At 55.9% G+C, this 16537-nt stretch overlaps 1 protein-coding gene across 3 annotated transcripts in view; it reads left to right on the top strand.

Moving 5' to 3' along the window:
- The first annotated feature begins 9714 nt into the window (after window positions 1-9714).
- The window catches only part of PLIN3 (perilipin 3), an 18910-nt gene continuing 12087 nt past the window's right edge, over window positions 9715-16537 (top strand). For 2 of the 3 annotated variants that reach the window (XM_040461947.1, XM_040461945.1), the window contains exons 1-4: window positions 9715-9816; window positions 12516-12600; window positions 15915-16113; window positions 16255-16337. In XM_040461947.1, coding sequence (XP_040317881.1) covers window positions 12532-12600; window positions 15915-16113; window positions 16255-16337 — 351 coding nt within the window. In that variant the 5' untranslated portion in view covers window positions 9715-9816; window positions 12516-12531. Of the gene's footprint in view, window positions 9817-12185; window positions 12373-12515; window positions 12601-15914; window positions 16114-16254; window positions 16338-16537 lie in introns of all 3 variants that reach the window. The other variant, XM_040461946.1, reaches the window with a different exon arrangement.

Below are 16537 nucleotides of genomic sequence, written 5' to 3'. Positions count from 1 at the left end.
CACCACCCAGGCGCCCCTAGGCTCCACTTTTGTAAAGGAGTGTCGGGGTGCCTGGGGGGCTCAGTCGGTTAAGCATCCGATTTCGGCTCAGGTCACGATCTCGCGGTCCGTGAGTTCGAGCCCCGCGTCGGGCTCTGTGCTGACGGCTCCGAGCCTGGAGCCTGCTTCCGATTCTGTGTCTCCCTCTCTCTCTCTGACCCCTCACTGCTCATGTTCTCTCTCTCTCTCAGAAATAAACATAAAAAAAATTTTTTTGTTAAATAAAGGAGTGTCAAAACACTATGGAGGGGCGCTTGGGTGGCTCAGTTGGCTAAGTGCCTGACTCTATTTCAGCTCAGGTCATGGTCTCATGGTTTGTGAGTCTGAATCCCAAGTCGGGCTCCATGCTGACAGTACGGAGCCTGCTTGGGATTCTCTCTCCCACTCTCTCAAAATAAATAAATAAATAAACTTAAAAAAAGAAAACATTTGTGGATGTTTTTTGTTTGCTTCTTTTTTTTTTTTAATTTTTTTTTCAACGTTTATTTATTTTTGGGACAGAGAGAGACAGAGCATGAACAGGGGAGGGTCAGAGAGAGAGGGAGACACAGAATCGGAAACAGGCTCCAGGCTCTGAGCCATCAGCCCAGAGCCTGACGCGGGGCTCGAACTCCCGGACTGCGAGATCGTGACCTGGCTGAAGTCGGACGCTTAACCGACTGCGCCACCCAGGCGCCCCTTTTTTTTTTTACTTTAAACTCTACATCCGACACGGGACCTGAACTCATGACCTGGAGAGGGAGAGTCACATGCTCTACAGCCTGCGCCAGCCAGGCATCCCTTTGGGTGTGTTTTTAAAAACCACATTCCTCTGGGGCGCCTGGATGGCTCAGCCGGTTAAGCGTCTAACTTTGGCTCAGGTCATGATCTCACAGTTCGTGAGTTCAAGCCCCACGTTGGGCTCTGTGCTGACAGCTCAGAGCCTGGAGCCTGCTTCGGATTCTGTCTCCCTCTCTCTCTCTGCCTCTCCCCCACTCGCACTCTGTCTCTCTCTCTCTCAAAAATAAATAAAAACATTAAAAAAAATTTTAAAAACCACATTCCTCAACCAATCGCTTGACCAATTCCATTGGGTCCACCTTTAATATCCTTCTAGACTCTTCCTCTTTCCATGATCACACCCTGGCACAGCAGCTGGAGGGTCCACCGATGGATGAACTGATAAACAGGTGTGGTCCATTCATACAATGGAATATTACTCAGCCTTAAAGAGAAAGGAAATCCTGAAACATGATGCACCATCAATAAACATGGAGAATGTTATGCTAACTGAAGTAAGTCAATCAAAGAGGACAAGTCCTGGGGCGCCTGGGTGGCTCAGTCAGTGAAGCGTCCGACTCTTGATTTCAGCTCAGGGCATGATCTCGAGGTTTGTGAGTTCGAGCCCTGAGTCGGACTCTGTGATAAAGGCACAGAGACTGTTTGGGATTCTCTCTCTGTCCCTCTCTCACTTGTACACGCGCGTTCTCTCTCTCTCAAAGAGAGAGATTAAAAAATTTCAAAAAAGGACAAATCCTGCATGATCCCACTCACGGGGGTCCCTAGAGGAGCCCAGTCCACAGAGACAGAGAGTAGATGGTAGGAGCCCAGGGTGGGGCAGGGGGCGGGGAGTCAGTGTTTCATGGGGACAGAGTCTCAGTTTGGGGAGATGAGAAAGTTCTGGAGAGATATGCTGGGGGGTGGTTGCATAATAGTGTGAATACACTTAACGCCACTGAGCTGTGCACAAGCTGTGCACTTAAAATGGCTAGGATAAATTACAGTAAATTTTATGTTGTGTGTATTTTACTACCATTGAATTTTTTGTAATAATAACAATGCCCAAGGGGCACCTGGGTGGCTCAGTCAGTTGAGGGTCCAACTTTTGATCTCAGCTCAGGTCTTGATCTCGGGCTTGTGAGTTCGATCCCCGTGCTGGGTTTTGCACGGGGCATGAAGCCTACTTAAAAATAATGGGACACCTGGGTGGCTCAGTCGGTTAAACGTCTGACTTCAGCTTGGGTCACGATCTCACGCTCCATGGGTTCAAGCACCGCATCGGGCTCTGTGCTAACAGCTCAGAGCCTGGAGCCTGCTTCAGATTCTGTGTCTCCCTCTCTCTCTGCCTTGCCCCCGCTCACACTTTCTCTCTCTCTCTCTCTCTCTCTCTCTCTCAAAAATAAAATAAACATTAAAAATTTTAAATAATACTCAAGCCTTTTTTTTTTTTTTTTTTTTTTTTTAGGGTTTATTTTTGAGACAGAGACAGAGAATGAGCAGGGGAGGGGCAGAGAGCGAGGGAGACACAGAATCCGAAGCAGGCTCCAAGCTCCAAGCTATCAGCACAGAGCCTAACGCGGGGCTCGAACCCATGAACTTTGAGATCACGACCTGAGCCGAAGTTGGACACCCAACCGACTGAACCCCCCAGGCGCCCCTATAATACCCAAGCTTTACATGGTCCTCACTGTGCCCCAGGCACCAAGCCGAGCTGTGGACTGCCTCGCTTAATCCTCTCCATCATCTGTGAATCAGGCCAACAGCCATCAAGGGTCATCACTGCCCCCATTTCACAGACCAGGCAGCAGAGGCTCAGAGAGGGCAGGGGGGCGCCCAGGCTCACAAAACCAGGATGAGATCCCCTAACCACCGCTCAGCAGCGCGTCGGCTTAGGAGGAAGGGACGCATCTCAGAGATGCAGAGCTGGGGCAGGTGACCGGCTGGCCAGCGGCCCTCAGCATCAGTGAGTGGCCAAGCCGAGACGGGGACCCAGGGTGGTCTGAGCCCGTCCTGGGGGCTGCGGGTGTGAGTCCTCATTTACATCTCCCCTGGGCACCAGCACCCTTTCCTGTAAAGCTTACAGGGCATCATGGAAGCAGCCAGGAATGGCGGTGCCCGAGCAGGGCTGGGAGTCTGAACCACAGGCTCTCCGGACGTGGGCTTTGTCATCTGTACAATCTGTAAGGAATTATCACACTTAAAATAATGTGACTACTGATGATCGCCATGACGGCTTTTAAATGTGAATTGTTATCACTCACCGTGGCACAACTTGACACGTGGGGCTGGATCGCTCTCTGTGGGGGCTTCCCTGGGGACTGTGGGGGCTGGGCAGCATCCCTGGCCCCACCCCCTCCACGCCGGGAGCACCCCGAGTAGAAACAACTGCAAATGTCTCCGGACACCCCAAGTGGAGGCAGAATCCCTGAGAGTTCTGAAGGCAGCATTGCCCCAGGTGGCAAAGCCCCTGTCCGCGTTATAGGGTCGGAAGTCTATGTGGAGTTCGTGTATCTGATACAGTCAATGCTAATGAGGTTCCCAGCTCTGCTATTTATATGCTGTGTGACCTTGGCTGAGTCACTTCCGTCTCTGAGCCGCAGTATCCCCACCTGTAAAACTCGAGTTCATCATTCGTCCCTCCTTCCCAAAGGTGCAGGATTAAACAGCCTACGTCTATAAACGCGTCGGCCGAAGTAAGCACTCACCCCCCCAGATACTGTTGTCACCGCAGCTGGGGGCTTCTGGAAGATTCTGACGCACAATGGCGGCGGGGCTCCTGCCCCCTCCCCGCCGCCGTCGGCTGCCTCCCCTCTGGGCCCCAGATTCAGGAGACCACACAGGCGGGCGTTGGGAACACTTCCTGTGCGGTGGCCTGTGGTACCCACTGGGACAGGTGGGCCAACGGGAGAACACAGCTGGGACCGCCCCACTTCCTGCCCCGGGGGGAGGTGCTTCTCACGTTCCTTCGCCCCCACCCCCAAAATAACACCCCCCACCCCCCAGGAACCCAAGCCACTGCACCAGCTGCAGCCTCCAACTCAGGGGACATAGGACAGGCGGGGCCCGGCAGCTGCCACCACGGAGCCTGCCCCGCTGGGAATGTCCTCCCCCCTGCTGCTGCCACCTCCGGCATTCCGATCCCAAGGGGGTGACCTGGCCTCCCCCGTGTCCAGGACATGTGAGCCCTGAGCGGGCAGGGGGGCTGGGGGGGGGTGCTCTTTTGCCGTCCTGGGTGACAGGAGACCCTCTCTGGCCGGAACCCCCAGATCCCAGGTGCCTCCACTCCTCACCTCAAGGGACTGTTCGAGGGGGAAGGGGCCGGTTGCCAGGACAACAGCCCCCCACCTCTGCCTGTGGACAAAGGGGCAGCCGGGAGAGCCAAGAACGGGGTGTTCTTTCCCCACCAACGTGACTGGCACATCCTGGCAGCTGACGCTTGGCGGGCCAGGCCCTGAGCTGCTGGGCCTGGCCACCCCAGACAAGGCCACTCAGTGTAGGGGCAGCAGGGGGTGGCTGTGGCCCTGAGGGATCTAGTTCCTGGTCAACCGCCCCTAGGCCTCCGTCCTTCCGGCACATTCTGACGAGGAAGTCAGCCCGCTCTGCCTGCAGGACTTCACAGAAAGGCCAGGGGGCCTCAGATGTCTGGCTCTGAGCTGGACGGGCCACCAGAGCTGGGTGGAAAGAGGCCACACGGAGCCCTTCCCTCTGCCGGGACCCCTGGCCTGGCATTCTGGGGCTGGCGGTGCCCAGTGGGACCCGACCGGCCCGGGAGGGGCCGGCCCAGGGGACAGTGGGTCTCAGAGCTGCTCCCCTCCCCCCAAGCCCGTACCTCCGTGCAGGGGACAGCGGGCAGCTGGCGCCATGAGGGCGGGGGGGGGGGGCGGGGGGGGGCGGGGACAGGCCAGGGCCTGCATGTTAAAAGACCCCCGGTTTCCCGCGGCGAGCCGGCACAAGGAGACAAAACCTTGCCTTCTGGCCATCGGGCCACAGTTGGTCAGACCGTCCAGCCACTGGCTGGAGCTGCGTCGCTGGGGAAGACGTAGGCAGGGCTGCTGCGGCTGGGGTGTGGCTCCCAGGAAAAATACAGGACGCGCAGCGAAACTAACATTTCTTAGCATGAGTATGTCCCTTACGACATTGGGGTCATACTTATGCTAAAAACTATTCATTGCGTATCTGGAATTCACATTTAACTGGGTATCCTGTAATTTTACTCGATAAATCTGCAACCCACGGGCTCTCAAAGAGGCAAAACTAAACTCACCAACGCCCTCCCAAACTCATTCCTCCGCTGGTCCCAGCCCCGGGGAGGGCCTAGGTGGCCTCCGCCCCCCTGGGTCCCTCGCCACAGGCGCGAGTCAACCTGACCTTCTGAACCGTGGCCTGTCCACTCCCTGCCGTGGTCTCTCCCACCTACCCCCACCCTCCCTGCAGGCCTGGTCATGGGCCATCAGCTCCCGCCTGCCCTGCCCTCACCCCTGCCTTTCTCTGCCTCTTGAAGGCTCCACCCCCCTCCCCAGAGACCTAAACAGGGCCTCCCTCCTCTCAATCCTCCGTTTCAACGATAAAGGCCAAAAGCTTCTGCTTGATGAAGCCCCTTCCTCAGCAGGGCTCCAAGCAACCCCTACTCCTGGTTCCCAGCCCCCTCTCCCAGAAGGCGCCGTGGTTGCCCAAAAGCTTCCTGCTTGGGGCCAAGACCCCAGCTATGCCCCCACCTGAGTCAGGTGCCCCTCTTCTCCGCCCACAGCCCTCCAGGGCTCCCACCTCCGCCTCTCCCCACCCCACCGGGGTGTAAGCCCAGGTCCTCCCCTAGCCTACCTGCCTCGTCCCCTCCCTCTCTCCCCGCCCTGGATTGCTGTGCTCTGGCCACTTGGGCGGGCCTCTTCACCCTTCTTCCAACACAGCAGTCCAGTGCTGCCCCAGGACCTTTGCACAGGAATTCCTGTTGCCTGGAGTACACCTCATCCGGACGGCCGTTTTCTGTTTCACCACTGTTCAGCAAAGCACACAAGAGGTGTTTAATACACACTTCCTGAATGAGTAATTCATCACGGCGCCTGGAATGTCCTCCTGTATTGCCCTTTCCTCCTTTCTATGACTTCCACCTTTTCTGTAAGACTTCCCTCAAGCAGGTGAGCTCGTTTTCCCCTTCCTGATTTCCTTTATCCATAAGGTGGCCCAAGACATTTTCCAATGCTCCCTCCCACCCGCCCTTGCTGACCATGCTTCAGAACCTTCTGTGGCTCCCTAATGTCCTCAGGGCTCCTATCAGCCTGGCCCTGACCGAACTGTCGGACTTGGTCTCTCTTCCCTGACACCCTGCCCCCACCACATTCTACCCTCCAGCCTCTCACTCTGCACCTTCACACTCTCTGTTCCCTGTGCCTGGAATACCTCTCCAGTGCCTTCACCTGCCTGACGCTGATTCCTCCTCTCTCTCAGGACTCGGCCTAGACGTTACTTCCTCCTGGAGGCTTCCCAGGACCACCCACAGCCTGGGTCCAGCCCTCCTCTGGGCTCCACTGTGCCTGTGTAGCTCCAACGCGGCCCAATCGCCTCTATTTTTGACCCTTGGCCACCAGAGCCAACTTACTCGTCAGACCCAGGAGACCCAGGACCCATGACACTTTTAAGGGCCCGTGGAAATGGTTCTTTTCAACTTATCTTAAATTCAGAAGAAAAGAATGAATGCAATACCAGTGCAGTTGTAAAAGGTCATTTGCAATATTTTTTTCATGGAGGGAGGGACTCCAAAGTGCCTTAGGGCTGTGAAAGTCTTTTTTTTTTTTTTTTAAGTTTATTTATTTTGAGAGAGAGAGAGAAAGAAAGCGTGAGCAGGGGAGGGAGGGGCAGAGAGAGAGAGGGAGAGACAGAAGCCCGAGTAGGATCTGCACTATCAGTGCAAAGCCCGATGCGGACGGGGCTCAAACTCATGAACCGCGAGATCAAGACCTGAGCGGAAATCAAGGGTTAGACGCTTAACCCACTGCGCCACGCAAGCGCCCCAGTGCTGTGAAAATCTTAATGCAGCCCTTCTAGTCCCTGGCAAGTGTCTCCCTACTGGGTTACAAGTGCCTTGAAGGCGGTAGAGGCTGAATCCCCAGGGCTGCCGAGCACGAGCCTGGTACACAGCAGGTGCTTAATAATTGTTTGCTGAATGACTGAATATGCAGTGAATCACTAGGTCCTCGCAGCCAGGCCTGACCTGGCTCACACATAATAAGAGATGCTTGATAAATGGGTGGATGGATGGATGGATGGATGGAAGGAGGGAAGGGTCAGACTGTGGATGGAGGGGACACCTGGGCCAAGCAGAGACCAATCTGGGACCAGCAGCGCCACCTAGTGGCACAACGCTGGTCTGTCTCTCCTTCCTCTAGACTCGGCGCAAAAGAATGGGAGTTTTCCGAGCTTTTCCACTGGAAAGTGTGCCTAGAGAAGAGGAGGAGGAGGAGGAGGAGGAGGAGGGAGGGGGGGGGGGGGAGGGGGAGGGGGAGGAAGGGGAGGAGGAGGGTACACTGAGATCTCAAACAAATTCCGACTACCCATTTCTGGTTTTTCGACCTGGAACATCACCTCTGTGACCCTCAGCTTCCTCATCCAGAAAATGGGGGAAATTAAAGGCAGGCCTTTGAATAACGTAATAAAATAGCTCAGAAAACAGTATGTTTCTCACCTCCCACCCTGGGAATAATCCTGGACAGGTGTTGCCCTCAAGGAGCCCACCCAGGCGAGGAGGTGACAGAGGGAGGACGTGGCTGGGGCAGAGAGAGGGAAGTGAGTTTGGGGGTAGAGTTGTCGCATTTAGCAAAAACAAAAACAGAAAAATAAAAAGGATGCCCAGCTCAGTTTGAATTTCCGGTCAGCAAGGAATCATTTTTGAACGCTGAGTATATCCCAAATAGTGCACGGGATATACTTATACCCCCCCCAAATGTATTCCTGGTTGCCCAGAAATTCAAATTGAAGTGGACATCCTCTATTTTGTCCGGGAGCCTTCGCCTGGGGGAGACTGAGGAGGTGGGCAGGAAGACTTCCAGGAGGAGGAGGCAGTGGTGCCGAAAAGCGAGCACTAAGCCTCTGGTCGTGTAGCCGCTGCTGGTGGTGCGGTCCCCTCCCCCACCCACATACGCACATGCGCAATGGCCAATGCCCCGATTGCACTGGCGGAGAGCTGAACGTGGGGGTTGAGCACCACACTAGGGAAGAAGGTGGGCGTGGCTGTTCTCCTTTCCTTCAAAAGTTGTGCTACCAGACATTACTCCCAGTGAGTCTTGAGCTGTGTGACCTTAGACAATTCACTTAACCTCTCTGAGCTTTATCCATCCCAGGACTCTTATCCTGCATTACCCCCTCATCAACTTCCTGGCAGGGCGTCCAACTTACCAAGCATGGTCTGCCTCAGGGCCTTTGAACGTGCTGTTTTCCCGGATCTCTAGGGGGTCTCTCCTTTTCTCCCTCGCTTCTGCATTAAGAGGCCAATCTGGGAGGCCTCCCTTGCCCACCTTATTAAAAATCACACCCCCATTCTCCCATCTTCAGTCCTTTGCTTTTCTCAGTAACACCACCACCCGACCTACTATGTATTTCACTCATTTCTCGTTTATTGTCTGTCTCTGCCACTGGGTGGTGAGTACCACAAGGCTGGGATCTGGATCTGCAGCTCCAGAAACATGGCTGAGTGAATGAGTAGGAACGCGAATGGGTAGGAAAAAAAGGCCAGCAGCCGATGTGAAACATGTAACTGTTGTGGCTGGTTGCTTTAACCCTCGTGGGGTCTCCGACTCACTTGAGAATCTGACGAGCGGCACTCGGTTACTTAGATGCGAACATTCAGTTTCCTGATGTGCAAAAGCCATGTGGCGCTGGTGGCCACCATATTGAATGCCACGGAATTCCAGAGCATTCCCAGCGTCTCAGAAAGCTCTACTGCATGGTGCTAGTGTGGTCACTGTTGAAAAACCACAGTCACAGATACCGATTTGTTTTCTTGTTCTTTCCGAGGCTTCAGAGACCCCACCCCACCCGATGTAGCAAACTTGTGGCTCCCGAGGTGAACACAGCCCCAGTTGGGTTTTGTTTGGTCCAGTGGTTTTTGTAAAAGGCAGAGCACTTTCTTTAGTCTAAAATCTTGGTGGATGTGGGAATCTCTGGGTGGGTGTCCCATAGGGCCACTCTCTGCCATGCTGCCAACGCTTCAGCGGAGGCACTTACTTCCTTCTGGCCCTTGGGACCACGTGAGTTTGAGACTTTGGTTTATACCCCAAGAGGATAATTGAGGGGGGGGGGGGGGGGGGGGGGTGCAAACAAATCCAAGTGGTTGCTGCTTTAGGGAGGGGTTGATCCAGGAGTCAGAGATCTGGAAGTTGATCCCTGCACTACCCTTGACCGACCGTTTCTGGGCCTCAGTTTTCTCATCTGTAAAATGGGGATGATAAAGGAACCGTTTGGGAGGATTAAGTGGTACCATGCAGGTCAAGACCGGCAGAAGGCACTCTTTATCTGTTCACCTATGTGGCGAAGGCTCTGTTCACATTGCTGGGTCGAGCTTGGCTCCATCACCTTCTCAGGGTTGGGACTCGGTTCCTGACGCGACGGGGCATCAAACAACGATCTCTGGGGTTCTCACGGCTCCTGGAGAAAAGGGGGGACTGGGGGGGGGGGTGGGGATCCCAGAACCCGGATCGCACCTCCCTGCGCCGAGTTCATAGGGTCCCGAGGTCGGGAGGGGCGCCCTTTGCTGGATCAGGCGTCTTCCAAGGGTCGCCCGACTCAGACAGAGGGCGGATCGCGAGCGCGCCCAGCAGGAGTCCGGGCCTTCCCGGACTTCACTTGTGGCTCCAACGTCCCGGACCGAGCGGGGCCGAGGCCTGACGGCGGGCAGCCTCCCGATACGATTGGTCCTCCGGCCCGTCACTCCTGAGCGCCCGCCCCCTTGACTATAAAAGCCTCCCCAGGGGGTCAGCCCCAGACGGTTTCCGAGCTGGCTGTCGCGCCCTGCACGTCCCGCTGACCGCGGTGAGAGGCGGGGGGGCCCCATGGAGGCGGGGGGCGAGGTCCGCCGAGTCCCGGGGCGTCCCAGGGGAGGAAGGAGAGGGGAGGACCTTCCTGGGGCTTCGGCTGCTCTCTTCGGCCTGGGGAGGGGTCTCCAGCCCTGGCTGAGCTTTCTTGTCTCTTTCAGTGCCCCACCCCCCACCCCCCACTTTAAAAAAAAATCCAATTTCTGGAACACAGTCAGACTTTCAAACTCTCTCCTCTCAGTTCCTGAGACTTTTTTAGGGGGAGGCAGAAAGAGCCCCTAGAAGTGGCAGTATTAAGGCGGGGGGGGGGGCGGCAGTAAAGTCCCCATTATAAAACACATCCTCTCTAAACAAAAACAAAAACTGTGCTTGCTTTGCAAACGCAGTTTGGAGGCGAGCAGCGGCAGCCTGTCCTGCACAGGAAATCGGCCCTCCCGGGGCTTTAGGGCGCCCCTACCCCTCCTCCTCCGCCCCCAACCAGGGGACTTTCTGCCTGGCAAAGCCCCCTTTCCAGCAAATGGATTTGCCAACTGGGGGCTTAACTCCTCCCACACCCCGGTTTCTGGTCGCCCAGCTGACCCTGGGGAGCTCGCGGGCGGCCTCCGCCCCCCCCCCTCCCTTGGGTGGGTGTGGCCAATGGGTTGCTCTAGGCGGCTGGGAAGGCCTACCCATTATCTGAGTCCTTGGGACCTGTGTCAGGATTGAGTCCAAGGGCCGGGCCTGGGGCCTCGGTGTCTGGGAACTTTGGAAGTTGTATCTTAGCATGCCCTGGCGGCTGGACGTCTGCGCAACTGCAGCGTTTCAGCTAGCTCTTGTTCTGGGGGCTGGAGCCGGCTGCAGACTGGTTGCAGACCCCAGGGACTTTGCGGGGGCGCTGACATCTGCAATGCGCCCCCCGCCCCTTGGCTAAACCCGCGCCAGGAGGGATCGATGGGCAAAGGGAATGGGAGAATGGGCCTCCAAGGTGCCCAGGTGAGCTCAGGCTCCGGGGAAGGTGGGGGAAATCATGGGACTCGTGATGATCACCAGGGGCAAGTGCACCTGCTGGCCCCACTTCCCAGCTGGGGACCTTGGTAACAAGCAGGAGCTCATTCCTGACTGGCTTCGCATGTGCGTGAGATGGTTCTGTTTATTGACCACCTACTACGTGCTAGGCGCTGAGCTAAGCGCCACATGTGCAGTCCCTCTGCCGATCTGCAGGGACTCCGAGCTGGGAACGCTTATCCCCATTTTACAGATGGGGCAGGCAAGGCTCTGCCAGAGGGTGCTGCTCTCCCAAGCTCCCACTGCTAGCGAGTTGCAAATTGGACCCCAGAACTGGTGCTCTCGGGACATCCGTTCGCCGGATTGTGCCTGGGGGGACAGGGCAGTGCGGTGGTCAGGTGGCCGGGGCCCCCTTCCTCTAGAAGGAAAGACTCAGAATCAAGGTCAGGGGTTCACAACAGGCTCTTCCCAGAAATACCGGAAGAACCAGCCCCGAAGGCAGGCTGTACCTTTAGCGCCATTTCGCAGGTGAGGGGGCTGAGGCCGGGGGAGAGGAGGCTCCTTGCTCCGCCCAAGTCTAGCATGGGCACAGCTGGGACTCTTGCCATCTGGGTCTGACACCCACCTGCCCTCGCCTGGCCAGAAAAACGGAGCGCAGCTGTGGCTCCCGTCGTACCTTGCAAACGTGTGCAGGAGACTCACCTGGGGAGCCTCCCTGGCCACTCCAGAGCCTGACTTGGTCTGCAGTGGGGGCAGGCACCGTCTCTCGTGTGTGTGTGTGTGTGTGTGTGTGTGTGTGTTTATTTTTGAGAGAGCTCGAGCGGGGGGGGAACAGAGGATCCGAAGTGGGCTCTGTGCTGACAGATCCCATGAACCCTGAGATCGTGACCTGAGCCACAGTCAGATGGTCAGATGCTCAAAGGACTGAGCCACCGAGGGGCTCCATATTTTTTTTTCTTTTTAATGCTTAGCTTTTTTTTTTTTTTTTTGAACTGGTAATATTACCTACCTGGCTCCAAAGTCAGAGGCCTGCCTCAGCCACCTGATCTTCCCTGAAAGGTGGCCACTGTCAACAGTTTCCTGTGTCTGGAGATTCTGTGCCAGCAGACATCTTTGCCGCCCTACCCCCACCTTTCCTCCCTGAAGGTCTCCGGCCAGTTACATGTAGGTCTCTGTAGCCACTAGCCGGGGCTGTGCCCCGTCTTCTCAAGGCCCCTTCTGCTGGGAAACCGGGTTGTTTCCAGTGCCTTGTTGTGGCCGACAACAGGTATACACCTCTGCCCGTGTGGCAGTGCAGGTGTGGGACCAGCCCCTGGAGGCCTCTGGGTCAAGGGGAAGATGGCTCTTGAAAGCAGGTAGCCATCGGCGAATTGCTGTCCACAGAGGTTTTGCACCCCAGGTGCCTCCCCAAAGTGTTGATTAAGTGGAACCCTTGGCGTTGGCCTTGAAGGCGCGGCCCTGGAAACAGCTGCATCAGCAGCACCTGAGAGCTTTTTAGAAGCAGACTCGGGTCCCCACCCCACCCCTGCTGAACCGGCACCAGCATCTGCGCGCGGGCCCACGGGTGCAGGTGAAGGATTGGGAGGCAGGGCTCTAAAAAACGGGGGGGGGGGGGGGAGGGGGGAGGTCGCAGGGCAGATGTGAACCCGGACTTCCTCCTGGGGGGAGGGACAGGGCACGCTGTACCCTGACTGATCCGTGCGTCTGCCACAGTGCCTGTTCCTGAGAAATGTCTGGCAACGGGACAGAAGCCACCGTCAGCAGCAGCCCGGTGACAGCGGAAGAACCGGTACAGCAGGTGAGGGAGGTGGGGGGGCGGGGCCTGCTGGTAGCACGTGGAGGTCAACGGAGATCTTTCTGCGGGTGAGGGTCCCTCACCCGCACCCCGGACACGTGTCTCACGGGTGGGGGTGGGGGCAGAACCGGAAACCCCAGAGGCTTGGGGGAGAGCAGGGCTCCGCCCCGAATCGCCTGTCACCCTGGGTTTGCCTGTTCCGGGCATTCCCTATAAATGGAGTCCTGCGATCTGAGACCCCTTCGCGTCTGGCTTCTCCCCCTGAGCATCATGTTTTTGGGGGCGTACCCACATCGTGGGTCGTCCGTGCTTCGTTCTTTGCTTGAAGCCGAGGTAAAACGACACATGACAACGATACAAATACTGTGCTGAATTGTGCGCGGTTCAGCGGCGTTGAGTACATTGGCCACGTGCAACCGCCACCGCCATCTAGTCCCAGAAGCTTTTTCTCCCCCCAGATGGAAACGCCATCCCCGTTACCAGTCATTCCCATTACCTTCCCCTCCTCCCCAGCCCCTGGCCCCCACTAATCTCAGTTTACCTATTCTGGACACTGCAGAGTGAATTTTATAAATTCACTTTTATAAATTCACTCTGCAATGTCCAGAATAGGTAAACTGAGATTTACCTTTTATGGTAAATTTATGGTAAATTTAAGGTAATTTACCTATTATCTGTTATGTTAGGTACCTCATGAGTGAAATCCTGCAGGATTTGTCTTTTCGATTTCCTTCCTTTAAAAACTGTGTGTGTGGGGGGGGGGGTGTGGCGGGGTCAGGGGAGGTGCAGAGCTAGTCACGGGGCTCCAACTCGCAAACCGCGAGATCATGACCTGAGCCGAAACCGAGTCGGACGCTTAACCTACTGAGCCGCTCCAGGTGCCCTCCTTCCTTTTAAAAAAAAAAAATTTTTTTTTTTAATGTTTGTTTATTTTTGAGAGAGAGACAGAGTGTGTGAGAGGCGGAGGGGCAGAGAGAGAGGGAGACACGAAATTCGAAGCAGGCTCCAGGCTCTGAGCTGTCGGCACAGAGCCCAACTCGGGGCTCGAGCTCATGAACCGTGAGATCATGACCTGAGCCAAAATCAAGAGTCAGATGCTTAACCCACTGAGCCACCCAGGCATCCCTGTTGTTTTTTAAGTAAACTCTACTCCAAACACAGAGCTTGAATTCACGACCCCAATTTCAAGAGTCCCATGTCCTCCAGGAGCCAGCCAGGTGCCCTGAGACTATGAATTTTTTAAAACCTACCTTATACCATACTTTTTTTTTTTTTTTTCTCTTTAATCCACTCACCAAATCATGGACATCTGGGTTGTTTCCACCTAACTTGGCCGTCAGGAATGCTGGGAACCTTCATGGGCGAGTCTTGTGTGGATGTGTGTGTCTTGTCCCTGGGGTAGATTCCTAAAAGCAGAGTTGCTGGATTACCCAGGAGATCGGTGATTAAGTCCTGAAGAGACCTCGTGGGTAAACCCTGGAGGCAGACGGTCTGAGTCTAAGGCCCAGAGTGGCCGCTGCCTGGTTTTGTGATCTTGGGTGACTTACTCAACCCCTCCATGCCTCAGTTAACCCTTCTGTAAAATGGAATAACATGCCCCACCTCCCGGGACTGGCGGTTAAGTGCGTTCAAACGCGAGTTCACACGGTGCCTGTGAGTCTTCTGCCGGTATCTTCACACGAGTGATCTTTGCAACTCCTACTGAACGGGAATGGATGCCCGCCCCCATGTTATGGGTGGGGAAACTGAGCCTCTGTCCCAGCAACTCAATTCTGCTCCTGTAGGCTAAGAGCAGCCATATTCCATATGTAAATGACCAGGGGCGTGGCTGTCAATAAAACTTTATTTACAAAACCAGCCGGCAACGGAACATTAGCCACATAAAGGAATGGAGCACAGACACCTGCCACCATGTGGATGGATCCGGAGGATGCTGTGCACAGTGACAGAAGCCAGACAGAAGGCCATGTCCTGTGTGACCCCACTCACAGGGGTCCCTAGAGGAGTCCTGTCACAGAGACAGAGTGTAGATGGTGGGAGCCAGGGCTGGAGGCAGGGAGTCCATATTTCGTGGGGACAGAGCCTCAGTTTGGGGACAAGTTCTGGAGGCGGATGGCTGGGGGTGGCTGCACGACAGTGCGTGAGCTTGACGCCACTGAGCTGTGCACTTAGAAACAGTTAAGATGAGGGGCACCTAGTGGCCCAGTCGGTTAAGCGTCCAACTCTTGGCTTCAGCTCAGGTCATGATTTCACAGTTCGTGGGTTCAAGCCCCACATCGGCTCTGTGATCACAGTGTGGAGCCTGCTTGGGATTCTCTCTCTCCGTCTCCTCTGCCCCTCTCCTACTCATGTTCTCTCTCGCTCTCAAAATAAACTTTTTTAAAAATTAAAAAAAAAAACACAAAAAACCTAACACTGATACATGCTACCATATGGAGCACGGACCTTGAACACACGATGCTCAGGAAGGGAACCAGACATGAGAAGCCCCACGGGGTGGGAGTCCACATGTGTGAAATGCCCAGAACAGGCTCATCCACAGACAGGAAGTGGATTCCTGGGTGCTAGGGCGGGGGGAAACAAGGAGTGACCATTCTGGGAGTGATGACAAAGTTCTAGAATTAGCTGCTGTGGTTGTACGACCTTGTGAAAACACTAAAACCCTCAGAATTGTGCTTGCTTTTTTTTTTTTTTTTTTTTTTAATATTTGTTTAAATTGCGTTTTTAAATGGTGGCATTAATGGTGTGTGAATTACTTCAATAGAGCTGTTAGGAAAAAACAGACAAGAATAAGAAAATCACAGGGCGCCTGGGTGGCTCAGTTAAGCGTCCAATTTCGGGCTCAGGTCATGATCTTGCGGTTCGGGAGTTCAAGCTGCGCGTCAGGCTCTGTGCTGACGGCTCAGACCCTGGAGCCTGCTTCGGATTCTATGCCTCCCTCTCTCTCTCTCTTCCTCCCCTGCTCACACTCTGTCTCTCGGTCTCTCAAAAATAAATAATTAAAAAAAAATTTTTTTTTAAATAAGAAAATCGGGTGTGGGCCCCCCACGGGCTGTAGCTTGCCGACCCCAGCTGCGCAGGGCTCTCGTCTCTGGTCACTGGCCCACAGTGGGTGTCAAGTGCACGGTCAAACAGATGAGGGGGAGGGGCTGCGATAAACGAAGCCCAGAGCGGAAGGAACCCCCAGGCCCCGGCTGGTGCAACCACGTGGCCACAAAGCAAGCGCGGGCCGGGCCGTTTCCTGGCCGGGAGGGAATTCGAAATTGCAGGGCACCCCAAGTCCTAGGCCCGGCCCCCTGAGTTGCCCGTCCCCGTAGCCGAGCGTGGTGGACCGCGTGGCCGGCATGCCCCTCATCAGCTCCACCTGCAACATGGTGTCGGCGGCCTACGCCTCCACCAAGGAGAGCCACCCCCACGTCAAGACCGTCTGCGATGCGGCCGAGAAAGGCGTGAAGACCCTCACGGCGGCCGCCATCAGCGGGGCCCAGCCCCTCCTCTCCAAGCTGGAGCCCCAGAGTAAGCAAAGCCCCGGCGAGCACGGAGCCTACCTCTTGGCTGTTTGGGGGGGGGGGGGGGGATGGGGAGCTGCCCCTCCCCGGTCCCGAGGGGCGTGCCCGCGCCCCAGTCTCGATTTCAGTCTCGCCCCGTCTCTTGCAGTCACGTCAGCCAGTGAGTACGCCCACAGGGGGCTGGACAAGCTGGAGGAGAATCTGCCCATCCTGCAGCAGCAGACGGAGAAGGTAACTGACCTCCACCATCGGGAGCCCCGGCGGGGCGGGGGGCGGGGGCTCAGCCGGGAGGGGGTCCCCCGGGGCACTGAGTGTGGGGTCCCATCTCAGCGAGAACAGACACGCGCGACCACTTCCTCCCCGACCCCTCTTGGGTCTGTCCCCAGCACCCTCACTGGAAGAATGCTCTGAACACCAGCCAGCTCTGTTCA

Source organism: Herpailurus yagouaroundi, unplaced genomic scaffold, assembly GCF_014898765.1.
Source record: "Herpailurus yagouaroundi ecotype Mexico unplaced genomic scaffold, PumYag 295, whole genome shotgun sequence".
Taxonomy (NCBI): Eukaryota; Metazoa; Chordata; class Mammalia; order Carnivora; family Felidae; genus Herpailurus; species Herpailurus yagouaroundi.
This window is presented reverse-complemented; position numbering and strand designations above follow the sequence as displayed.